Source organism: Paralichthys olivaceus, chromosome 17 (assembly GCF_024713975.1).
Source record: "Paralichthys olivaceus isolate ysfri-2021 chromosome 17, ASM2471397v2, whole genome shotgun sequence".
Taxonomy (NCBI): Eukaryota; Metazoa; Chordata; class Actinopteri; order Pleuronectiformes; family Paralichthyidae; genus Paralichthys; species Paralichthys olivaceus.
This window is the reverse complement of record NC_091109.1, coordinates 18882965-18909569: the sequence shown is the minus strand read 5'-3', so window position 1 is coordinate 18909569 and position 26605 is coordinate 18882965. Positions and strand designations below refer to the sequence as shown.

At 39.7% G+C, this 26605-nt stretch overlaps 2 protein-coding genes and 2 long non-coding RNA genes across 16 annotated transcripts; 2 read left to right on the top strand and 2 right to left on the bottom strand.

Annotated features, from left to right (window-relative positions):
• Nucleotides 1-966: 966 nt before the first annotated feature.
• Nucleotides 967-11996, bottom strand: msl2b (MSL complex subunit 2b). 11 transcript variants are annotated; one of them, XM_069512439.1, is made up of 9 exons: nt 11856-11996; nt 10945-11072; nt 10592-10704; nt 10317-10474; nt 10036-10114; nt 9169-9259; nt 8953-9077; nt 2803-4190; nt 967-2552 (listed from the first exon to the last, which is right to left on the bottom strand). In XM_069512439.1, exons 8-9 carry the CDS (start codon nt 4108-4110, stop codon nt 2253-2255), a joined length of 1608 nt encoding a protein of 535 aa, XP_069368540.1. In that variant the 5' UTR covers nt 4111-4190; nt 8953-9077; nt 9169-9259; nt 10036-10114; nt 10317-10474; nt 10592-10704; nt 10945-11072; nt 11856-11996; the 3' UTR covers nt 967-2252. The 11 variants fall into 11 exon arrangements, with proteins under 11 accessions (XP_069368540.1, XP_069368541.1, XP_069368547.1 ...); XM_069512440.1 differs by lacking the exon at nt 10036-10114 and having other exon boundaries at nt 10554-10704; XM_069512446.1 differs by lacking the exon at nt 8953-9077.
• LOC138405251 (uncharacterized) lies at nt 10788-12717 on the top strand. The gene is made up of 4 exons (XR_011238936.1): nt 10788-11029; nt 11886-11985; nt 12079-12151; nt 12472-12717. It is a non-coding gene; the product is annotated as an uncharacterized lncRNA (long non-coding RNA).
• Nucleotides 12718-12840: 123 nt separating this feature from the next.
• LOC109646734 (uncharacterized) lies at nt 12841-25451 on the bottom strand. Of its 3 annotated transcripts, none has more exons than XR_011238937.1 (9): nt 25366-25451; nt 24068-24155; nt 22025-22090; nt 17975-18119; nt 16202-16244; nt 15811-15938; nt 15210-15365; nt 14838-14916; nt 12841-13448 (listed from the first exon to the last, which is right to left on the bottom strand). It is a non-coding gene; the product is annotated as an uncharacterized lncRNA (long non-coding RNA). The 3 variants fall into 3 exon arrangements; XR_011238939.1 differs by lacking the exon at nt 25366-25451 and adding an exon at nt 25242-25361; XR_011238938.1 differs by lacking the exon at nt 16202-16244.
• On the top strand, nt 21842-23917 carry LOC109646733 (uncharacterized). The gene is made up of 4 exons (XM_020112501.2): nt 21842-22248; nt 22337-22445; nt 23184-23258; nt 23358-23917. The coding sequence occupies exons 1-4, from the start codon at nt 22170-22172 to the stop codon at nt 23539-23541; spliced, it is 447 nt and encodes a 148-aa protein (XP_019968060.1). The 5' UTR covers nt 21842-22169; the 3' UTR covers nt 23542-23917.
• Nucleotides 25452-26605: the final 1154 nt, after the last annotated feature.

Sequence of the window (26605 nt, the reverse complement as noted above, 5' to 3'; positions counted from 1 at the left end):
GTCTTGATTATAAATGTGTACATATATATATTTTAGACGTGGTTTTAGTTTTGGTTTCCACAAAAACGACTTTCAGACTCAAGATAAATCTGTTGTAAATGGACAGAGGAGGTTTTTTTTTTTACGTCTTTCTCCGCTGAGAGAAGAAACGGAACAAGAATCAGGATCAAACGTAAAACACATCAAAAATTTATTTTTTTACCAAGTAGATCGAAACGAATGTGAATGTAAATATGCAAATGTTGGTTTTGTAAATATGTGAAATAAAAGACACTGTTAAAAAAATTAAAGGCTCAGTTTCAGTGTTTGGTTGAGGACATGTTGGTTTTTCTTACCTTCGGGTTCGCAGAGGTCGTTTCTGATTTCCTGGTGATCAGTCGAGAAGATTAAAGATCAGAATCAAGAGCAAAGATACAAAACAGAGTCACCAACAACTACACGATGTTGTTTTTACAGAATACACCCAGGGATTAAAGAAATGCTAAACTTTACAATAAAGCTGCACCAATCTATGTTTTGGTTCAGATTTAAAAGACTGAATTACATTTTTCTCTTTTAAACTTTGTGTAATAGGTTGTTTTGTAATTCGAGTATGAACATTTATATTCTCTGTGCATCAGGAGAAAAACTGTGATGTGTAAAAACCACTAAATAAAATAAACATGATTCAGTATGAATGTTAATCTGTGAGCAGCCGGACGGATGATGGACGAAAAGCTTCTGAGCCGACGGAGGAGCGCTGCCTGGAAACATCTGGCAAAGACAACAAACAAGTCGTAAACAATTATTCCACGTTTTGAAATTTGAAAGAGTGGCAGCGACATGAAGTCATAAAAAGTTGTCAAAGTGCATTGGTGGATATTTACAGGGATGTTCCGCCCCCTGCTGGTGCGCATCGAAAGCTGCAGAAAGACGGAGCTTCACAACAACATCCAGAGGAAAACGAATGATCACACAACACTTTGGTAAGTTTTTGATTTTCTTTCTTTTTTGTGGAAATATGTTACAGTTATATTACAGGTATTTAAATGCCCCGAGGGAGAACAAAAATCGTTTGGAGACACCAGGAACTAACACTAAGAAGAAGAAGACGGCAACGTAACCGAGACAGAGACAGTCCAAACTGGATCGACAGACTTGACAGGCAGAGTAGGTGAAAGCGAAGTCCAACACGTGGCAACCGTGTCAGGAGACATCCAATAAATACTGCGAATGTTGTTAACAAAACGTTCAAACTGAACAAAAAGACGAGGAGAACAGGTGCGCTCTCCTTCTTCAGTCCTCTGTGGTGTTTAGCAGCATGAGTGTAGCTTTCAGAAAACTAAATCTCGTGAGACGCGGTGCGAGGAGGCCGCGATCAACCGGAGGTTTTAAACACTGGGGGGGGGGGAGAGAAACGTGGCGGCTTTAAAAATGTGTGGTCGGCGTGAGAAAGTGGGGAAAGTGCTTCATTCAAGAACCGCGACATGTTTAAACAACGAGCCAGAGAAGTTTCATCTTCCGTCTGCAGCGCTGGTTCATCGACGACACATTTAAAGGCATTTTTAGTCGCTGCGACATCACAGCATGTTTGTCAGTTGAAGATAAATCGGATCATCACATTTTTAACGTTAACGACTCGCGTGATCTCACCGGTCAGCTGTGTGGAAACGCTCCGGTTGAAAGCAGCTCAGCCTCGGCGCCGGCCTCCATCGATTTGAACTTATAAAATATATCATAAAACATTTTCTCAAATGGAAACTGATAAAGTCCATGTACAAAAAGTTCTTTCCTTTATATAAATTACACGTCTCTGATGATGATGATGTCTCTGTTCCTGCTGATACTGTTCATCTCCAAACCAAAGCATTCCCCTCACACACACTCTCTCATCCACGCTCGCTCACACACACACACACACACTCCCGACTACACAACATGCTCTACACGTTACCCATAGTAGAGAACAAAACAGAAACTATCCTCACTGAAATGAAATCTCTGCACATACAGTAACGCTACATCTCCTCTTTCTTTTCCTTCTTCTCTTCCACGCTGCATCTGAACGCAAGACCACAAGCATGGTGCAGTTTCGGGCGATGGACGGAGGGCGACCCCTCATCTTCAGCTGGTGACCCTCACTACCGCCTGTCACTGTAGCTGCCTTGTTCTGGCTCCGCCTACTGCAGGTCCCTGGCACGACCCGATGGATAACGCCCAGCGGGCGGGGCGGGGGAATGTGCGATACGACTGACCAGAGGAGGGGCGGAACCTCAACAGTCAAACCGCATCTCCAGTGAATCGTCAAAGCCCCTGTTGTCGTGGCCCGCCCCCGACAGGAAGCTGGCTGTGACGGGCGCCCCGGTGGCCGCGGTGACGTTGAGGAGGGTGTTGCCGGGGGAGCTGGTGGCCGGGCTGCGGAGGGCCGCCGCCGTGATACTGGTGAGGTTGATTCCCAGCGTGAGTCGGGTCTGTTCCAGAGCTTTCTCTGGCACGGCGAAGGCTTCTAGCTTCTTCTCCCCGTTGGCCATGTAGGAATTCTGGCAGCCGCGGCAGATACAGTCCAGACACGCCTGCAACACAACAACGATAATCAACAACAAGTTTGATGAGACGCCATAAAGACTCAAACGAAAATCACTTCTAGAATTAAAAGGCTGCAGAGTGTGAGGTTCATCTTCTGAAGCTTGATGACTGAATACTCCAGTGCTCATGAAACTATTTGACACCGTTAACGAACACAAGTCGTCAGTTTGTTGATATATGTATCCTTAGGTTGTGTTTGTGTTGTCATGACAACTGGGAGCAGGACGTTGTTCTCACCTTGCGGTTGGAGTAGCAGGGGCAGCGCTGCCCCCTACAGGTCAACACGGAGGGGTTCTGTGTGGCCCGGCCGCACTTGCAGCCCTTCTTCTCCACAGGCTTCTTATACAGTGGCTTTGAGGGGCTGGGTGGGTGTGTCAGGGGGTGTGCATGGGGGTGAGGGGGCAAGCGGTCACGGGGCTGTGCACGAGGCTTTGGAGCCCCTTGCCTGGCTTTGGTATAAGCCTTCTTTGTGGACCCATGATGCTCCACAGTCTTTTTCAGTGCCTTGTTGGAGACGAGCACAGCCTTCCCCACTTTAGGGGGGCCGCCATTCGGCACCGGGGCCAGGTGAGGGTGGGGCGAGACTGCGGGAAATTTAGGCTCCTGTTTGGTGGTGGCACCAGGGTTGGGGTGGTGGGGGGAGCTGTTGGCACCGAGGGGGGGCCCTCGTAGGAGGCTGGAGATGGGGAGAGGCTGCACCTTCTCGCTGTCGCTTTCTGAGCGGGAACGCTTGCGGTGGCACCGAGGGGGGGCTCGTGGGATGACTGTGGAGGGTTGAGGGGGAGGCTGCAAGGAGGGCTGCGGGTGAGACTGGAGGGGGCGAGGGCTGTTCTCTGGGGGGAGAGAGGGGATGAGACGGGAGGAGTCCAGCCCAGACGGGCAGCGCGGCCCGTTGAGGCTGGACTGAGGTACAGAGGGAGGGCAGTCTTGCTGGGGGGTGGGCTCGGGTGTGGGGTCAGGGTCCGTGTCCGTCTCCAGAGTCCTGAGCACCTCCTCAACACTCAATAACAACGGCCCTCCGCCATGTTTCAGGTCATCCCCGAAGGTGCTAATGTCACAAAGCCCCGCCTCCCCAGTCCCGGTGACGCTCACACACACGGGGATTTCTGTGGAGAAGCTTTCCTGCTTCGCAACGCCGCCACCTGTTTCTATGATGACGGGTTGCAGAGAGTCCGAACTGACCAGGCCGTTACAATCATGCAGTCCGTTAACGCTCAAAGGGCTCAGCTCCTCTCCTTTGAGCTCCTTCGCAGGAGAAGCTTCGTTGGGATGGACCACGTCGGAGGTGGAGGCCGTTTGCGACAGCCCCATTGAATCCGGAACGTCCTCCGCCTCTGGCTCGCTCTCGGCCAACTTCAGGCCCTCGTTCAGGATGGCCTGGAGATCTGGCGAGTCACTGGCGGCGCTGGCTATGTGAGGGGCGAGCGGCGACTGAGTGATGTAGAGACAGAGCTCCCTGTAAAGGTGGACCAGCAAAGAGAGCTGCCTGTTTTCCTCAAAGCGGGAATAGTCCTTACACCAACTACAGGAGGGCTTCAGCTGCATCCTCTGACCCTTACAGCCTCGACAGACGTAATGCTGACATGACGAGTCGGTGGGAGCGATCGGGTCCTGCAGCAGGTTACCTGAAGCAGAGCACAGACGGGGAAGATGGTCGGAAACATTAACACATCACACTTTTCACAGGAACAGAGCAGATCAGCTTACACTGATGAGTAATGCACAGACTTTCACAGGATCCAGAAAAAGCAGCACCGGCTGCCAACACAAGCGCGACAATAAAATCCTTATCCGGCCAAATGTGTTTCTGACAAACTGCGGTTGTGACTAAATGTGTTTTACAAACCATTACTTCCTCATCTGCAGTTGCAGTAGCTTCCTCAACTGATATGTACTTGCAAACCTGAGTGGTGCATGGCAACTCGCCACAGCGGCTGACAACCCGCTCTTTGAGACGAGCTTCCTTAGCAATGCTGATCACTAGGGACCGCAGCTGCAGATCGGGGAGAAAAAAGGGATGAAGGGCCATTCATACGAAACGAGCCCCCATACACACTCAGTGCTGCCTCACAACTGCAGAACGTAGATATACAACACAGTGTTTGGAGTGCTTTCATATCGATGCATTATTAATGTTCAGAGTGACGGCGGCGAGGTTATCTGTGAGTACATATCCTCTTTACCTCACACCAAGTCAGGGAAATATGAAATAAACCATCAATAAATCAGATATAATCCGACGTAGCTATTTACTGACGAGCCGCGGGAGAAGCAGAGCCACAAAAAAACAACACGAAACCAAAAACAACCACAAACTGTGACGAGGGGAGCGTCGCTGCATTATGTACGTTTCAGTTCTGCAAATGAAAATGTTTTCAGATGTGCTCCCTCTGGTTTTAATGGAGTGCATGTGTGTGTGTGTGTGTGTGTGTGTGTGTCTGTGTGTGTGTGTGTGTGAGATGATGCAGCTCAACATGATAAACACAGGAACACTCAGAGGGGGGTGTGTCAGGATGGGTGTAGCTGGGAACTGTGAGGCGTTCACTGCCCTACGGAATCTCTGCCGTCACGTTTCATAAACAGGACTCACTGGCGTGTAAACAAGTGAAAACAAATGGGTTTTTTTTAATTAATGGATCCTGTCAAAAGAAAAGTTCTCTCCTCTAAGAGCGTCACTACTATAAAATAAACTGAGGATATAATCAGTCTGCATGTCAGAGAGCCTGACACAAATAAAATCTAAGTAAATTAAATATAAATTAACACTCAACTAGTTAGGATAAGAACAAGTAACTCAAAATAATGCTCAGGTACTTTGTCTTTAAATCTATTTCTGTCAAACTGCTAATATAAACCTGGGAATACGATCATTCAAAAAAGATAATGCAGAAGAGATAACAATTAATTTATAATGTTACCTGTTCCTTTAGTTTAGAACCTTTATTTAAATAAATTATTTGTGTATTTACTTATAAAATGTATTATTCATATAATTAATATTTTTTTGTGTGGGGGGGGTGTTACAGGAAATATAAACTGAAATATTAACTGTATGTTCTAGAGTCTGCTCAATGAATAATAACAGTTTACCTCCACAAAAACCTAAAAAAAAGACAAATCGGAAAAGTTGCTTGTTTACTTAAAACCACATGCTCCTCACTGAAACTGCTGATTCTCATATTTCCAACTGCCCATAAATGCATCACTATTAAAAGGCTCGCCCCCACCGCGCGCACAGCTGACAACAAGATCACACACGCGCGCGCACTCACACACACGCGCGCAATTTACTGTCATTAAAAGTGATTGTTAATAAACACGCACACGCGCACGCACACACTCACCACAGACCAGGCAGGACAGGGACTGACGGAAGAACGGCAGCAGCCTGCAGAGCTCCGCGAGGGCCCGGGGGTCTCGGGGGTCGCACTGCAGCACCGAACGACTCGCGGACACGTAGAGAGAGGTCGCATTCACCGGGTTCATCTCCGCTGCCTGGCCCCGGGGCTCCGGTCCGTTAAGAGAGATTGTCAATACGTTAAAAACACAAGAGCCACCCGGTGACACGCGCGTGTTTCCGTCGTGGGGAGTCCGGGGGCTTCGCAGAGAGCATAGAGGGGAGTCAGGGCGTCGGTGTCCCGTCGGTAGACCCACACATGCAGCCGTCTGCGCGCGGAGCACATCCCCCGGTCACATCCGACCCATGCTCCGCGTGTCCCGGCTGGAAAAGTACCGCTGCTGCCGATGGGGCCGTGCGCTCACAGGCATGCGTAAAAACGTCGGTTCATCCGAGGCGGCGGTTTCCATACACACCGCGCGGAGCCCTCCCCTCCACCGGGGCCCGTTAACGGTGCTCACAGCAGGTTAGCTCGCGGCAGCTCGGAGCTTCAAACACGGGCTTCCGTGACACACTGATCCCGTCTGCAAAGCTTTCCCCCCGGATGTTCCATAGTCCACATGCATGCTCGTCCCGGAGGTTCACGGCACCACAGGGCGCATTAATCATCCCACACACCCGGGTCTGCTGCTCGGCTCGGCGGCGCGGAGCCTGCGGGGGCTCGTCACGGCTCTTGTTATTGTTCGCGGAGATTCATGGCGGCGGCTCGAAAACAAAACAGGCCGCCCCGGCTCCGAGCGCTGCCCCTCCGCCGGGAAACAGCGGCGGCTGCAGGTGGCTGGTGGAGGCGGCAGGTGGAGGAGACGGTGCGATTATTAAAATTTAAATAATTTCCCAGCTCCCACGCTTCCCCCGGCGCACGCGAAAAATAAGCCAGCGGAAGCAGCGGACTCTCGTGACAGCGCTAGCCGCCTGAGCAGCACCGGGAAGCCGCCTACAAAAGCAGGCCGCTCCCCTCCGCTCGGGAGTAGCCGGGCTCCGCCGCTGTCGCCGCTCGCCTCGGCGGGAACGAAGAAGGGGACCCCGCGGGTACAGACCGGACCGTGTCCCGCAGCAGCTTCGGCTGGAGCTCCGGAGGAACCGAGGACCGAGAGTGAATTAAATCCCCACTCGTGGATGTTGCTATCGTTAGCCGCGCATTCCTCATACCTCCCGTCGCCTCTCCACAACAAGGGGGCGCTGTTGCACAAGTCTCGCGAGAACACGCACCGCGGTTCTTTTAAAAACGATTTATTTATTTTATTATTTTTTTTTATAAGGTTCGATTGAACCATTCTAACGTTTCACAGCTAAGTTATTTTATACAATATTATATATTATATTATTTCATTTATTCTTTGTTTTTATATTAACTGTAATGTCTGTTTTTATATTTATTAAACTGTAATGTCTGTTTTTATATTTATTAAACTGTAATGTCTGTTTTTATATTTACTTATTAAACTGTAATGTCTGTTTTTATATTTACTTATTAAACTGTAATGTCTGTTTTTATATTTACTTATTAAACTGTAATGTCTGTTTTTATATTTATTTATTAAACTGTAATGTCTGTTTTTACATTTACTTATTAAACTGTAATGTCTGTTTTTATATTTATTTATTAGACTGTAATGTCTGTGTGTTACTATCTGTACCACTGGGAAACTTCATTTCAGTGTAAACGATGCACTGACGATAAAGGCATTGAACTGAATTGGTAATAACAATAAGATTAATGGTTATAAGATTTAATTTGCTATTAAATATCCATAAATTGTTTAATGTAAGTTTAAAAACTACCACATTGTAAAGTAGCTGTGTGAAAAAGTGTTAATATAATCATAATTTCAATTATAATGACTTTGACAGAGCTGCAGGGATTACTCAGTCAACAGAGTACTTCAAGCAAACGTCCCAAACATTCTCCAGTTCCAGTGTAAAGACTTTCTTTGTGCTCAGTACTCACATGGAACACAATGATAACAATAATAATATGGAAATCTACAAAGCCCAGTTGATCTGTTTCTCTGTGATCCTCCGTGGCAGCTGCACTGAGAGGGACAGAAAAAGACTCAACAAGCTGTTAAGAAGACACAGCTCTGTCCTGCAGTGACCCCTGGACCATATGTTTATTCTCCACTCCCATGTGCAATAATCACTGTGATATTTTTCCGGTAACTTTGTATATTGTTAAAAAAATGTCTTTATATATATACATATGTATGTTTTTATTTCTATGTTTTTATTTGTCGCTATCGTAACGCCCTTCTGCTGCTGTAATGTTGAAATATTTCCAGTGTAGGATAAATATAGTCAATCTTATCTTATCTTATCTTAAATTCCCCTTTTTGTACAATTACACAATAACTAACAATAAAATGCAATCTCATTTACTCGTGTCATCAATGAGACATCCATCAGTCAATATTTTCACAGAACCGTTGATTTGAGGATTTTGATGATGATTTATTGATCATCTGAAGACTTCAAGTTAAATTTGGACATTTTTTAATTGATGACAACAAACCAATAAAAAAAGGGAACATGCTTTCACAGTGTTTGTTTCACAACTGTGTATTTGTTGTTTCAGTTAAGTCACAGAAATAATTACACAACATTCCAGCAAAGCAGTTTCTGAGAACAGGTTCTGCATTTTTAGATGATTGTATATTTTTTAATCTTGATTATTTTTTGGTTTAGATAAAGGAGAGTAACGGGTAAATGGACCCAATAGACTGAGAGCAATTAAATACATATATTTAATTGTATTTAGATTGAAGGAGAGAAGAAGAAAACACTAAAGTAAAACCAAAATAATAATAATACTACTTTGGGTTTGTGGGGTTAATAACATGCGCTGCCTGAAAATGTAAACACATCGACGAGACAATATTGGGAAAGATTCATTCTGGAACTGATGATTATCTACAACATTCATTACAGACAAATGAAATCATTAAGGGGAGAACTTCATAATTAATGTACAGAAATATGTCACATGTTCATACCCGTGTGTTTGCATGAGCGATGATGAAAACTCCACGTGACTGTCGGAGAACATGCAGCGTAAACGAAGAAGGGGAAGAGAGGACTCGTTATTCGAGTCCTTTTCAGTATCAGCGTGTCTGTTAAACTAGATGCAAAGACACACAAATAGAGAAGTTGACAGTTGCATGATGCAAACTCATGGATACCGTCCATTAATTACTTTAGGTTGTCTTTACCTTCGTCTCTCTTCCTCTTTATTCTTGCTTCTGTTTGTCGTCCTCACACGAGGCAGCTAACTGACCGGGACTTTCCACTTCTGGGGTCGTGCTGAAGATAAAAATAAAAACCTCACATTTTTAACCATATGTTGTACTTTCATTCACTAAAGGCTGTCGGTCAAAATCAGTGAATAGTGTTCATTCTTTTTTAAACACTTGTCTTTATCAAACCAAAATGTTTGTCTGACCGTGTTTGTTCTACACACAGTGACGTAACTTTAAAGGTAATGGAATTTATCTTTTTGGGTTGGTGGAATCGTGTCACGCCATCATCACTGGTTTCTAAGGTTACTTTAGTAACAGTGGATGCTAAACATAGTCGTCTGGTCAGTCTGCGGGTGTTATTCTTAGTGTGTCTCTGAGAAGCACCATGTGTTTGGGGGATTCCCCTTCTGTTTCACACAATTAGAAAGAAACCATGAGCCGGGCTAAAAAGCCTGCGCCCTGAAATCATTAATAAATGTTGGTATCTCTGAGCAGGAAGACGCAGATTGATCTGAAGTTAAAATCCAACTGGAGACAATTTAATAAAGACGTTGAAAACTCAGAATTCCAAGATTAGTTGTAAACTTGAATCCTGTAAATTCTGAATTCTCCGTTTGATTTCTTCTCAACTGGGTTAAAAAGTGAGCGAACACTTCAATCTCCATCAACGTTTTGTCCAGTGAACTGTGTTAATGTGTTAGCTGATTTAACTGACATCACACTTTCACGGAGTTTAGTGGGACACTGTTTCCATTGAGGTCATTGTGTCAGTGATGTAAAAATAATATTCTGTGGAATTTGTAATTAAAATAATGGTGGAGGCAGTGAGTGAGGAAAGACCTTATCTGTTTCCACAGCAACTTGGAAGGAGTCCAATGGTTGTGGCTGACTCGGCATCTTCCAGAAAGGGAAAATAGTTCTGTTGGTTTAAAAAGGGGAATCGAAAGAGAATCAATGATAAGTAACACATAAGACATCAATTGAACTCAGTGTTTAACTCTATATAACCCGTAGACTGTAGATACACGTGTGACAAGACCGTCGTCTTAAAGTGAAGCCAAGACATGGACCAAAGTAAAAAGTCAGAGTTCACATTAAATACATTTTTCTGATGTTCTGACCTGCGATTGGTTCAGCTCATGTGTTAGAGGGGCCTTGATGCCGTGTCTCTGTCCCCTGATCGCTGCTGGGCACACTCTGATATTATGGCTTTATTCCTGATTGAGTTCCGCTGAGATACTGAGTGTGTGTTGTGACTCTTCTGTAAACTGAACTGCTCCTGAAACAATGTTAAGACACACTTCAAATATCAATAAATTCTAATTCTGTTCAAAAAGGCTGAATTAAAGAAGCGTGACCTTGTGTTATCAAGATGCATTGATAAGTGTTGTGGGACCTTAAGGACTCAAACTGGTTCGTGAAGGTAGAAGCAGTTCTCAAGGTTCTTACTCTCTATGTTCATGAGTCGTGTCCCTCATCTTCATCTTCATCTACAATCTATGGTTAAAACTGAGAGAGCCAGAAAAAATAAAATCTGCAGACAGATTAAACCCTGTCACAACATCGTAAAGAACCTGGACATATAAGGACATGACAACATATTCCACGAACTCCTGAGGGTGTGTGAGTCTGTGTCACAACAGTGGTTCCTCTTTCTCGCATGAGGCTGCTGTATATAAGATAACAGATCCTTGCTTCAGTCATTATTCCACTGAACAGTGAAGCCGTTTGCAGCTGTGATCAACTCACTGTTTGAAGATGTGGACTCTTTCTGCCGGCCGCTGGATGTTCCTGCTCACTCTGGCCCTTGTTATGATCGTCTCCTTATCACAAGGTAACGTGTGATTGAAAGTTGTTTTCTGCTTTGTGTGAAATGACTGCATATGGAATTAGTCAATGAACAGAATATTAGTTGCAAAACATTTTAGTAATTTCTTTAGCAAAAAATCCAAAAGTTTGCTGGAAGGCAAGTGTGACAATCTGCTTTTTATTCTTTGCCTGATGTGATGATAAACTGGATAAACTCCACTTTACTACATTATTATATCAGACAAAACCATTCATCAATTCATCAAGACGCTAATCAGGAGATTAATCAATTTGAATAAGTACTTGCTGTAGCCTGAAGAAAGGAGCAATCACAAATTGCAAATACACTAAATAGAAAACATTGAATCAGATTGATTATTACTTCAACGTATTATGAGGCTCAATCATTTTTAATAACTGTTTAACGGGTATCATTCAGAGGTTTTGCTGTATTGAAGTTAAATTAAAGACTTAATAATGCTGTTTAATGCCACACATGTTTGATTATGTATTTTAATACACAAAAACATCATGATCATACTGACTTGAAGGTATAATCGATTTTATTAAAACAGTATCAATGAATTGCTGATTATTTTCTTGATTATTTGTTTATTCCATAAAATATTTTAAAATAGATATTTATACTTGTCTCAGTTTTTAAAAAGTTTTTTCCAACTGGCTTCTCAAAACCTCAAGATACGATTTAACCTGTTCTGTGATTTAGTTAAGATAGATAAACTAAATAAACTTTAATTATCTTACACTGACCTGAAGTAATCATCAATCATGTCATTTCTACTATACTGACTAAAACACTAGCGATGTAAAGTACTGAATAATAACAGTACCTGTCTTTTTCTTTTCTCCGTGTGTTTCAGTGGCTACAGGCTGCTGTGACAAAGTCACCACCAACAGATACGTAGTCAAAAAGTGTTGGGAACAGAAGCGATCAGCGAACTGCAAACTGCACGCCTACCTGTGAGTACACAACAATTCTATATATTCCACTGTGGTAGTTTCACACATTCAGCACATGTCTGATGGTTTTCTGTGTTTGTTTTCTTTCTGCAGGATTGAAACCAAAATGAAAGGAACAAGGTGCATCGATCCAGAGGCCGCGTGGATTAAACACCAGATAAAAAATGTGAGAATCAGATGAAAACATCATTAACAGTGAATGTGCAGATGAGCTTATTCAGTAAAACTATCTGGATTTAAAAAAAACAAACAGATATTCATCAGTACAGAGAAATTCTTTTTTAGGTCTGGAGAATTAAAACAGTTTTGAACTAAACTAAACAATGTCAGGTTTCATTACAAGTTTTACGAGCCAAACATAAACTATATTAAAGATGCAGCAGCAAATCACACAATGAAATTAGCTCATCAAACAACTAGAACATGAAAATACTGCTTTTTATCTGTTTATATCAACTTCCTGTTTCCCTCTCTTCAACATTGCAGAACACAATAAAGTGCCCTTCAGACGTGTCGACGACTTAAGGCAAGAAAGTTTCAGCGGGATGACAACAACAGAGCAACACTGTGGAGCTTATTTACTATTTATACCCTTTACTATTTAAAAAAGTATTATTTTTGTATTTAACTTTATATGGCAATAAAAGTATTTTTAAGGCAGGAAATGTTTTGTTCTTCTTGAAGCCGGAATGAAAAATAAATCATCAACAATTATATGAGTGAAAATACAAATCGACTCATTTTTTCAAAACATGCAGCGTCTGGCTTTGTCCCAGACTTTCTACAGTGAGGAGCTGATTCACTGCACGGATCTGGGATTTCTCTACCATGTCAGTTTGAGTACGTTCAAGTTTGAAAGAGAGAAAAACAAACGAGAGCCCTGATAAACCTGAACCTGAGGGTGAAACACAGCATCTGACACTTACAGTACATCGGTTTGTATGAGTTAGAGCCATATGCAGGTTTCTGGTGTTTTTAAATCTTAAGAGATTCAGCAGATTCATTGTTTAGTCGATCATCAAGTGTAATATCAATAAATTCTAATCCTGTTCAAAAAGGATGAATTAAAGAAGTGTGACAATGACAAACACCTTAAATGTTAAAAGTCTGAGGTCAATAAACTGTGTCATGCCTCCTCACACAATACATATCCACATGTATGTATATTTATTGGACTTTTGCTAAACAGCTGTTGATGAAACTTTAAATGATTGTTTCATTGCCAAGCTCGGACTTTTAGTTTATTTTTTTAACGGCAGGTCGGCTGCAGGTTCTGTTTTCCCCACTTGATGGGGACAGAGTTGAGATCACCACTCACCTGACTTTTCTCCGGCTCTTCTCCGAACAGACGGACGGCGTGAGTGGTGTAGACTGAGTTAGTGTGTTGCAAACCTTCAGAGTTATTCAGTCGACTTCAGAAGAGACATTCAGGATTCAAACACTCTGTCACAAGCTCTTCAGGCCTGCGGAGAAGAAAAAAAACAAAAATTAATCACAACCTCAGAAACTAATCTGTGAAACCTTTACAATGAAAACATGCAAGTCTTATTTTTTCAGTTCAAACAGTAGAGAAGTTTTGCCTCATTGTCTCATCATCTCACACAAGATTTGAGCGAGTTAACTTGTGGTTAATAAATAGTTTTTACTGATTCTGTGCATCTCAGAAATGTCATTCCTTATTTTGACCTGCTGGGGGCGACACAGAGTCATGAAACATTTAGGTTAATGTCAACATTTATAACGATTCTCTGTGTTCGTCTGACGCACATTCAAATACTGATCTGATGACAGACACTTCCACTCAAACCCATCATGTGATTTATAATAAGTTTTATTGTAATAAGTTTCTTCTCGTGAAAAAAACAAACTTTATTTATGCAGCACTTTTCAAAACAAAGTTACATGAACTAAGAAAAAGATCATAAGCTTTGGTTTCTATGTGAAGAAAACCAAGAGGGATTAAATCCACCACGTTCTTGTAGAAACCTTAATTCATTTAGATTTAAATATGAATTAGTTCTAATGAGTTATTCAGCTCAGTCATCAGAATGTAAAAACCTTACATTTTTAACCAGGTGTTGTACTTTCATTCACTAAAGGCTGTCGGTCAAAATCAGTGACTAGTGTTCATTCTTTTTTAAACACTTGTCTTTATCAAACCAAAATGTTTGTCTGACCGTGTTTGTTCTACACACAGTGACGTAACTTTAAAGGTAATGGAATGTAATTAGCTGCAGCTACATTCCATTCGTGGGAGTAATTTATCTTTTTGGGTTGGTGGGATCGTGTCACGCCATCATCACTGGTTTCTAAGGTTACTTTAGTAACAGTGGATGCTAAACATAGTCGTCTGGTCAGTCTGCGGGTGTTATTCTTAGTGTGTCTCTGAGAAGCACCATGTGTTTGGGGGATTCCCCTTCTGTTTCACACAATTAGAAAGAAACCATGAGCCGGGCTAAAAAACCTGCGCCCTGAAATCATTAATAAATGTTGGTATCTCTGAGCGGGAAGACGCAGATTGATCTGAAGTTAAAATCCAACTGGAGACAATTTAATAAAGAGGTTGAAAACTCAGAATTCCAAGATTAGTTGTAAACTTGAATCCTGTAAATTCTGAATTCTCCGTTTGATTTCTTCTCAACTGGGTTAAAAAGTGAGCGAACACTTCAATCTCCATCAACGTTTTGTCCAGTGAACCGTGTTAATGTGTTAGCTGATTTAACTGACATCACACTTTCACGGAGTTAAATGGGACACTGTTTCCATAGAGGTCATTGTATCAGTGATGTAAAAATATTATTCTGTGGAATTTCTAATTAAAGCAATGGTGGAGGCAGTGAGTGAGGAAAGACCTTATCTGTTTCCACAGCAACTTGGAAGGAGTCCAATGGTTGTGGCTGACTCTGCATCTTCCAGAAAGGGAAAATAGTTCTGTTGGTTTAAAAAGGGGAATTGAAAGAGAATCAATGATAAGTAACACATAAGACATCAATTGAACTCAGTGTTCAACTCTATATAACCCGTAGACTGTATATACACGTGTGACAAGACCGTCGTCTTAAAGTGAAGCCAAGACATGGACCAAAGTAAAAAGTCAGAGTTCACATTAAATACATTTTTCTGTTTTCTGGAGGTTCTTGTCGTACTGAATTTCAAGGGTTTGGTTTTAATGAGTTATTTGATGATGTAAAAATGGGGTGAAAAGTGATAATTGACAGACTGACTTGCGATTGGTTCAGCTCATGTGTTAGAGGGGCCTTGATGCCGTGGCTCGGTCCCCTGATCGCTGCTGGGCACATTCTGAAATTTTGGCTTTATTCCTGAGCACTGGTAGAGGTGGAGTCGTGTCCCTCATCTTCTTTTACAATCTATGGTTAAAACTGAGAGAGCCAGAAAAAATAAAATCTGCATTTTCAATCTCTTCATAATTTGGTGCATGGCAGGATTTTAACTTCGTCCTCTTGCTGAGAGATAGACACTGTTACTAACGGTTTCAAAAATTATGGCTTGCTTTATTAATCGCTTGTTGTTTTTTTTTAATGACCTGGTGGGAGTAGCTTTGCCTCCAAGAACATTAACAAATAACCTTATCACTAAACCTCAAACCGCAGCAGTAAAAGATTAAACCCTGTCACGACATTGTAAAGAACCTGGACATATAAGGACATGACAACATATTCCATGAACTCCTGAGGGTGTGTGAGTCTTTGTCACAACCGTGGTTCCTCTTTCTCGCATGAGGCTGCTGTATATAAGATAACAGATCCTTGCTTCAGTCATTATTCGACTGAACAGTGAAGCCGTTTGCAGCTGTGATCAACTCACTGTTTGAAGATGTGGACTCTTTCTGCCGGCCGCTGGATGTTTCTGCTCACTCTGGCCCTTGTTATGATCGTCTCCTTATCACAAGGTAACGTGTGATTGAAAGTTGTTTTCTGCTTTGTGTGAAATGACTGCATATGGAATTAGTCAATGAACAGAATATGAGTTGCAAAACATTTTAGTAATTTCTTTAGCAAAAAATCCAAAAGTTTGCTGGAAGGCAAAGTGTGACAATCTGCTTTTTTTTCTTTGCCTGATGTGATGATAAACTGGATAAACTCCACTTTACTACATTATTATATCAGACAAAACCATTCATCAATTCATCAATCATGTCATTTCTACTTTACTGACTAAAACACTAGCGATGTAAAGTACTGAATAATAACAGTACCTGTCTTTTTCTTTTCTCCGTGTGTTTCAGTGGCTACAAGCTGCTGTGAAAAAGTCACCACCAACAAATACGCAGTCAAAAAGTGTTGGGAACAGAAGCGATCAGCGAACTGCAAACTGCACGCCTACCAGTGAGTAAACATCAATTCTATATATTCCACTGTGGTAGTTTCACACATTCAGCACATGTCTGATGGTTTTCTGTGTTTGTTTTCTTTCTGCAGGATTGAAACCATAAGAGGTAAAACAAAGTGCATCGATCCAGAGGCCCCGTGGATTAAACGCCAGATAAAAAATGTGAGAATAAGATGAAAACCTCATTAACAGTGAATGTGCAGATGAGCTTATTCAGCAAAACTATCTGGATTTAAAAAAACAAACAGATAATCAGTTTTGAACTAAACTAAACGATGTCAGGTTTCATTACAAGTTTTACGAGCCAAACATAAACTATATTAAAGATGCAGCAGCAAATCACACAATGAAATTAGCTCATCAAACAACTAGAACATGAAAATACTGCTTTTTATCTGTTTATATCAACTTCCTGTTTCCCTCTCTTCTACATTGCAGAAAAAAATAAAGTGCCCTTCAGATGTGAGGACGACTTAAGGCAAGAAAGTTTCAGCGGGATGACAACAACAGAGCAACACTGTGGAGCTTATTTACTATTTATACCCTTTACTATTTAAAAAAGTATTATTTTTGTATTTAACTTTATAGGGCAATAAAAGTATTTTTAAGGCAGGAAATGTGTTGTTCTTGAAGACGGAATGAAAAATAAATCATCAACAATTATATGAGTGAAAATACAAATCGACTCATTTTTTCAAAACATGCAGCGTCTGGCTTTGTCCCAGACTTTCTACAGTGAGGAGCTGATTCACTGCACGGATCTGGGATTTCTCTACCATGTCAGTTTGAGTACGTTCAAGTTTGAAAGAGATAAAAACAAACGAGAGCCCTGATAAACCTGAACCTGAGGGTGAAACACAGCATCTGACACTTACAGTACATCGGTTTGTATGAGTTAGAGCCATATGCAGGTTTCTGGTGTTTTTAAATCTTAAGAGATTCAGCAGATTCATTGTTTAGTCGATCATCAAGTGTAATATCAATAAATTCTCATCCTGTTCAAAAGGATGAATTAAAGAAGCGTGACCTTGTGTAATCAAGGTGCATTGATAAGTGTTGTGGGACCTTAAGGACTCAAACTGGTTCATGAAGGTAGACGCAGTTCTCAAGGTTCTTACTCTCTATGTTCATGTATTTACTGTGAATTGATGTTTTTTTATAGGATATATTTTGCATACTTCTTTTCAACATGTATTTTAAGTTGTCCCCGTGGTTCAGGACCGTATTATTATCCATTCAAAGAAGAGTCAACCATTTAACTTTCAGTAAAGCTCGGTGATGTGTCCCAGACCATAACCTCAAGATAACAATGCTCAACAATCATCAGGATAAACGTCACGTGTTCAGTTTACGTTTAAAGACAGATTCTTGCTCCTGAGTGAAAGTCTTAAACTTTTCTCTAACTACAGAAAATGACAAACACTTTAAATGTTAGAAGTCTGAGGTCAATAAACTGTGTCATGCCTCCTCACAGCAATACATATCCACATGTATGTACATTTATTGGACTTTTGCTAAACAGCTGTTGATGAAACTTTAAATGATTGTTTCATTGCCAAGCTCAGACTTTTTAACGGCAGGTCGGCTGCAGGTTCTGTTTTCCCCACTTGATGGGGACAGAGTTGAGATCACCACTCACCTGACTTTTCTCCGGCTCTTCTCCGAACAGACGGACGGCGTGAATGGTGTCGACTGAGTTAGTGTGTTGCAAACCTTCAGAATTATTCAGTCGACTTCAGAAGAGACATTCAGGATTCAAACACTCTGTCACAAGCTCTTCAGGCCTGCGGAGAAGAAAAAAAAACTAAAATTAATCACAACCTCAGAAACTAATCTGTGAAACCTTTACAATGAAAACATGCAAGTCTTATTTTTTCAGTTCAAACAGTATAGAAGTTTTGCCTCATTGTCTCATTGTCATTGTGGTTAATAAATAGTTTTTACTGATTCTGAGCATCTCAGAAATGTCATTCCTTATTTTGACCTGCTGGGGGCGACAAAGAGTCGTGAAACATTTAGGTTAATTTCAACATTTATAACGATTCTCTGTGTTCGTCTGATGCACATTCAAATACTGATCTGATGACAGACACTTCCACTCAAACCCATCATGTGATTTATAATAAGTTTTATTGTAATAAGTTTCTTCTCGTGAAAAAAAACATAAACTTCATTTATGCAGCACTTTTCAAAACAAAGTTACATGAACTAAGAAAAAGATCATAAGCTTTGGTTTCTATGAGAAGAAAACCAAGAGGGATTAAATCCACCACGTTCTTGTAGAAACCTTAATTCATTTAGATTTAAATATGAATTAGTTCTAATTCAGCTCAGTCATCAGTGGTGGATGGTAACTCATGGGAAACATGTGAGCTGGTGTGTGACTCACTGATTCAGACACGAGGTCAAGAGGGAGGGGGCGCTGATAAAGACGAGCAAGGTTTTTTTATTTATTTCTATTTCATATAAACTGTGTTCTGGATTTAGATTTCGTGAGACAGACACGTATCCGCAGTGAAGAGTGTGAAAAATGTTGACGGTACAGTAAAGTGTCTGGCCGCGTGCTGCAGACGTGTTTTGCATCAACCCTGACCATCTTCTCACCACATCCTGACCAGCAGAGCATGACAGAGCATCGGTCTGCCCAGATGAATGATGAGGTCTTTTCTTGAGGTTACTTCCTTTTTCTTGTATCGTCAAATAACTAGAACCTGACAGCGGGGGGAGGGGGGCATGAAGAAATTGACAGGTTTCAAGGAAACACTGTTCAGCCCCGCCCATTGGAAAACATGAAGTCACAGTTTCCATCATACAATGACATTTCTCCTCCTATCTGTGCTCATCACTCTTGTTATTACTAATTATTTATCTGAGAAGTGTAATTAAAACTCCTGTATCTGCCAACGAGGCGTTTTTGTTTTGTCGTCTGTTAGTTTGCAGGATTAACGACTGGACAGATCATCACGAAACTTGGACATCTGGCTGTCTGTCTGTGTGGATGGTAACAACTTTATGGATGAGTGAGGAGTAAAACACTGCCCACAGCTATGAACTGCATTGACAGATAGATAGATAGATAGATAGATAGATAGATAGATAGATAGATAGATAGATAGATAGATAGATAGATAGATAGATAGATAGATAGATAGATGGATAGATAGATAGATAGATAGATAGATAGATAGATAGATAGATAGATAGATAGATAGATAGATAGATAGATAGATAGATAGATAGATGGATAGATGGATAGATACTTTATGAATCCCGGAGGAAATTTAAGCATCCAGTGGCAGAAACATACATTGAACATACATTAGACTTGACTTGTGCGTTAGAGTTAACTTATAACACAGTCACCATACGCAGAAATTAGCCTAAGATGAATGTAAATGTAAATGTGTACGGAGGAATTAAGGAAATTAAATTAAATTAAATTAAACAATTGAAGCAAAATTAAACTTTTACAGAGAAATTAAACATTTGTATAGGATTTCAATATATACAGAGGAATTAAAAATGTGCAGGAATATTAAATATAGAACTGTGTTCTATATTTAATATATATATTTAAGTTAACCCGTGCTAATCATCTATACAAAAACTATATAAAACTAGAAGTTAACTATAGAAATAAAAAAAAATTATCCAACTATAAGCTATATTAAAAATAAAAATTGCAGAGCAAACTACTAAGTTGGGGATTTCTTATACTGTGACTGAGGTCTAAAAATGTTTGTTGGGTCAAAGGTGACATGACACATGCACACATCATTTCCAAAGTAAGTATTAGAAGAATGCAACTCCGCCTCTGTCCACAGCTCTTTCACAATTCTAAGGTTCCCAGAGAGATATGTTTCAGACAGAGGTTAAATCTAATATGGCTTTTTTAAGTTTTTCCTTTAGTGGGAAACTGGAAGAAACTGTTGAATCTGCGTGTGAAGCCCAGTCCGAAACACCCGGTGTGATGCAATAAGAGGAAAAGGAAAGCAGGAAGGAAGTTTTGTTTATTTAAATTTTAAACCAACAACCTCAGAAGGGAATTTAATCTGAATTTCTGCAAACCGATCTCCTCGGCCTGTTTCTGCTATGCCTCGAATTAAACATGGTGAGAGGAAGAGGAAACCAATGTTTCTCACTGAAACTGTTTGAACCACAGAACGCTGTCGAATTTCACTGAACTAATTCATTCTTAGAGGTTAAGAGACAAAAATACATTTTTATGATTTGATTCACAACTTTGTGCCCCAAATATTTATCAGATTAGTAATCCTCAAACTTGTGCAGTCCTAGTTCAACCAAATACCATCTGCCTTAATATATTCTACAGAGAAGATAGCGACAACTGAAATATCTTGAGGAGTTAAACTGCTGCTACTTCATCACAGACAGAGAGACGGATAAAGGCCACGAGTGACCAGGAGGTCTTTGGCACCGTAGCGGCTGCACCGAGCAAAGACTGTTTATTTAATTATCAGAGTCACCACTTGACCCTAACCTGCACGTTTTGATCGTGGGAGGAAAAGCACCTTGGGGAAACTCACACAGATACGATCATGCTAACTCCACAGAGAAAGGTCCTGACCGGCCGCTGCGTCACTGAAATACATTTTAAAAATATATCATATGATCCCATTAAATCATAGATGGATGACATGACAGCTCCCACAAGTGAAGCCAAAGTGTCTCGGTCGCCCCCTGATGGCTGGCTCCAGTATAGGCCTCCATGTTAGCAGATGGGACATGGACAAAACTAAAACTTAAAAGTACAACATTTTTCTCAAAGATGGTTTCTGTCATTTCAGGTGGTTCTTGGACAACTGAGAATGACCGCATGATTGATGGTGACATGTACATGTGACACAAGATCGCTTCCTCTTTCCTACACCAAACACAACATAAATATTAAAGCACCTTCTTTGCAAGTCGCTTGGTTAAAATCTCCTCAGCTCAGACTGTGCTGAAGCAGCAGTCTGGTTTCCAGCAAAACTGAAAGAATAGAGAAGCTTTGGTTTGATCATATGTTCACTAACTTGTTTATAGTTAGATCGTCTGAGAACACAAAAACTGAAAGAGTTCTGGGCGCAGAAGCTTCTGCTTTTACGCTGGTGTAATCCCCCTGTCATTTCCTGTTTCCTTTCTTGAGCATGTCACTGTCCGGTCTCAGAAAAGTCATCTCTTCTGAGGTGTTTTACAGTCATGTCATATTGTTCTAATAATAGTGCACAAGAGAATCAAGGAGACGCGTCCTCAATCCTCTTTATATACAGTCAATGCTTTGAATTACTTCCCGTATTTAATTGTGTAGATTTATTTCATAATTACTGAAAAATACACCATGAGGAGGAAGAAGAGTATAAAAGACGTATATTGTAGTGTGTTTGAATTGTCGTGATTTAATTGGCTCTTGGTCAGACTGAGGCCTTGAAATGAGTCAGACTTAACATACAGATAGAACAAGTTGTTACATGCCTATAACCCCTGACTCCTACTCAAACAGACAGATTACCAACAACACTGCTATCAGATCAACTGGAAAACCCTTGACTTAACTTTCCGAATGAAACCTTATGATGAAAGTGCTTCCTGACGGTCATTTCGTGGAAACCCCCGCATTTTGATCATTCATTCAGAAAAAAGACGATGGAAAAAAAAGAACGAAAAGAAAAAAAGGAAGATAACGAACCGCTTCCGCTTTTTCAGCCCTTTAAGTATCCGATGTCTTCAGACGTCTGTCAGTTCACCAAGATCTCTGGAGAGGACAGGAGAAGACAGAGCAAAATAAATTACTTTGTTCAGTATTTATAAATCTAATCACTTATTTATCAAAAATGGTCTACTCTGGAAGCCTGGTGAAAAGTGCGCTGGTCGCCATTCTCCTGGTAGCTGTGGTTCAGTCTGGATCGACTGGTAAGATTGAGTTTTTAAGAGACAAGTTATAATCTTGCAGATGATTTTTCCTCCTGTGATAACGCTGATCTTTTTCATGCATCTTCAGCTCAGAAGCTGACAACCTGCTGTAAGACGGTCGACAAAACGCCGATTCTTGAGCCGATCACAGGATTCCTGGTGCAGGACGTGGCCCCCCCATGTGTCAAGGCTGTGATGTAAGTAAAAACACGTCAATAAGGAGATTTTATAAAGATTAAAAGATTCACACTGAGACTTAGAATTAAGGGTCCAGTGTATAAGATTTAGGTGAAAGGATCTATTGGCAGAAATTTAATGTAGAATAATCCTCATGATTTTTTCACTAGTTTCATCTAAATTGTATGAATTGTAGTTTTCTTTACCCCAGAAAAGGCCGTTTATATTTAAATACTTTATATTTACATCGAGGGGACCCTCTCCACGGAGGCCGCCAGGTTTTTTTTAACATTAGTCCAGACTGAACAAACTACACAACTTTTAAAGACTACCACAGGATCTTTTTCATGTTTGGAAGGAGAGGGTGAGGTGAGGGGTGTTCAGCTGCAACATGACACTTCAACACTAGATATCACAAAATTCTACACACTGAACCTTTAAATTAACAGTGTTTATCTCCAATATTCAGCGGGACACTTTTAAAATATGAACAATTCTGAACGGAGTTTGGTGGATTTGTCACAGCAGCAGCTCTTCTGGTTCATGAAGCCGATCATGAGATCATGAGTAATATCCAGCGTTCAGTTGTGTTTCAGTTCAGTGGGATGACACAGTCATTTCTTTTTCTCTACATGAAAATCATGTCGTCGATCAGACACAGAGCCCAACAACTGAGCTGTTGCTCAGCAAAAGTAACGTCGTGTTGCTCAACTTGGGTCGAAAAGTTCTAATGTTGCATTTGTTTGTGATTCTTGCAGCTTTCATACAAAGTCTGGTCACTTCTGCAGTTATCTCAACGCTCCGTGGGTTCGAACTAAGATTGTTGATTTCTTGTGAGTATCTTATTGTTGTTCTTTTACTCACGTTATCCTCACTCATTCAATTTCTTGTTCAAAACCCTCACAGTCTCCTTTTTATTTTCTTTCTCACAGGAAAGCAAGGGCTCAGTCCACTCCGACACCCACAGTCTCCCTCCTCTCCATCATCACATCCAGTGCCTCCCCTTCTCCCTCCTCTGCTCCCTCCTCTGCTCCCTCCTCTGCTCCTCTCCCCTCCATCTTCTCCACATCTGAGACGCCTGCTGATGAAACCCTCATAGAAGGCAGCAACGAGTAGAACGGCATCACCTCCACCCCCCTGCTGAAGAAGACAAGGACCTTTGTCCAGAACGACTCTGGCATCGACGCTGATAGAAACAAAATGTCTAAAAAAGTTAGTTAGTTATTAGTTTCTTTTAATTATTTTTGTTTGGGTGAGTTAAAATATTTATTAGTTTAATTGAATTGTGCTGAGAGAAGCATTCATGTATTTATTAGAAGGTTTATTTACAAGTTACAGTAAACAACATTATGAATAGTGTCATGTGTTTATACTGATAAAGAGCACAAATTAATTTATTAAATTTCACTGTTTAGGGTTATTTATTGATTTAAAAGTTTGTAATTGTGCAACTATTGAAAACATTGGTCAGAAATAAATGTTGTGCCTGTGAGCTCGTATCTTCTCTGTCTTTATTTCTGCAACAGCAACAACCTATAAAAAAAACCTGTGAGCCACAGTTTTATCCAGATAAAATCCAAAGTGAAACATGACATGTGGACAATGCAGTTAATGGTTGGGACATTTTAGGTGATGCGCTTACCGATAAATATCCAAAGACTCGTCAGCTTCTGTAGTTTGAAATGTCCACGAGGATCCTGTCCATCCTCCTCCCCCTGCTCTCAGTGTGTCTATGCACACAGGGTAGGACAACATATTATAATGAGACATTATATTATATCTTTTCACAGGATTTAAAAATATCTTTTAGTACTTAAAACTCCATTTTCTTGTCCTCCGAGTGATTATGTTGGTTTTTAAAAAGCTGCTTAACTGCTGCACCACAGAAAAGGCAGTCTGTGTGAACTGATCGTTTAAATCTGTCTGCCTCTTCTAACTTTGTAAAGCACAGATGGAGGTAATATATTTTTTTGTTTAATTTTTCAATGGTGCACTAGTATCATCTGGTGCCGGGGCACACAACAAAAACTGAACTGAAACATTCACTGTGGTTTGTAGGTTCTCCATTTTCTACTTCCAGTGTAGAAAATGAAAAGAGTTTCTATTCTCTGAATATTTCTCAAACTTGTAATTATGCGTCAGTCAGTCCATGAATAATATTGGTTTGTTTCTCCTGAGCAGAAAATGAGACGAAACGTTTGTTCAACTTGTTTGTTCCACTCAGGCATCTGGAATCTGGTCTCAGTGACGTAGAACAACCTGCGGAGAGCCTCTAACTTTACACTGTTTCTAATGGTAACGAACTTTTTGATGAGTGTCGTCACAATATGTCCTGATATTCATGTGCAAACTGTTTTTCTACTTGCTCGTGCAATCATCCCGTTCCACTGCACTTTATAACATTTCTACTCAAACCACGACAGTGAAGGGTTATTCAATGTGCATTCTCAGCATCTTTGACTTTATTTTTTATCTTTTGAATTCTCTTGTCTACCTCAGTCTGACTCGCTGCTGCAACAACTCAATGTATTCAGTGTCTGGATCAATAAAGTTTTATCTTACAATTAAAACTACGACCAAACTAATAGAAGTACTGCTAATTAACATTAACAGTGGTAATAATCATTAATATTAGCCACCACACATTCTCAAATAAAATTAAAGAAACATTTAAAACCACTTTTCAAGACTTAAAACACCAGGAAGTCAACGAACAGTACGTTTGTTCATAACTTAGCTAAACTAGGCTTCTTACGAGCTAACGTTTTTAGCCACATTAGCTAACGCTCTGCTAGCATCTTGAGCTTTGTTCCTACATTTTACGGAGTGAGCAGTTTGAACGTGACTCGGGAAGATGTTGAACACGTTCACGATCGTGTTGTTTAATGTTTAATCCGCGCGAATGAGCGGAAAATTCATTTTAAACAAATATTAACTCACCGCGTTCACCACAAACAGCTGCGATGCTAACGTAGCGTTAGCGCTGAACTTCAGCCAATGGAGAGGCGGCTCTGAAGTGACGTCTGTCATTGGTCCAATTAGAGACTTTGTAGGTGTGGCATATTATATTATATTATATTATATTATATTATATTATATTATATTATATTATATTATATTATATTATATTATATGATATTGTTGTATATTATTTTATATTATATTATATTATATTATTTTATATTATATTATTTTATATTATATTATATTATATTATATTATATTATATTATATTATATTATATTATATTATATTGTTTTATATTGTTTTATATTATATTATATTATATTATATTATATTGTTTTATATTATATTATATTATATTGTTTTATATTATATTATATTATATTATATTATATTATATTATATTGTTTTATATTATATTATTTTATATTATATTATATTATATTATATTGTTTTATATTATATTATATTATATTGTTTTATATTATATTATATTATATTATATTGTTTTATATTATATTATATTATATTGTTTTATATTATATTATATTATATTATATTATATTATATTATATTATATTATATTATATTATATTGTTTTATATTGTTTTATATTATATTATATTATATTATATTATATTGTTTTATATTATATTATATTATATTGTTTTATATTATATTGTTGTATATTATTTTATATTATATTATATTATATTGTTTTATATTATATTATTTTATATTATATTATATTATATTATATTGTTTTATATTATATTATATTATATTATATTGTTTTATATTATATTATATTATATTATATTATATTATATTATATTATATCATATTATATTATATTGTTTTATATTATATTATATTATATTGTTTTATATTATATTATATTATATTATATTGTTTTATATTATATTATATTATAATAAGATCTGATGAAGGTGACTGAATAAAATTCATTAAAATAAACACATTTTAAAGATTATAGGTATTTTATTAAATGTTGTAAATATCATAAAGTCATGTCGTGCCCCACTTTATTAATTTAATCCAGTTCCATAGTTTATCTTTACCAACTGAAACCACAACAACATTATCAGCAGACGATGGTACAAGTTTTTCTCCATTTTACTTTTAATTTCGGGACTTTAAATGTACTTTGGCTCTTCAGCGCCGATTACACTGTGTTTTTGACTGAACCAGACTC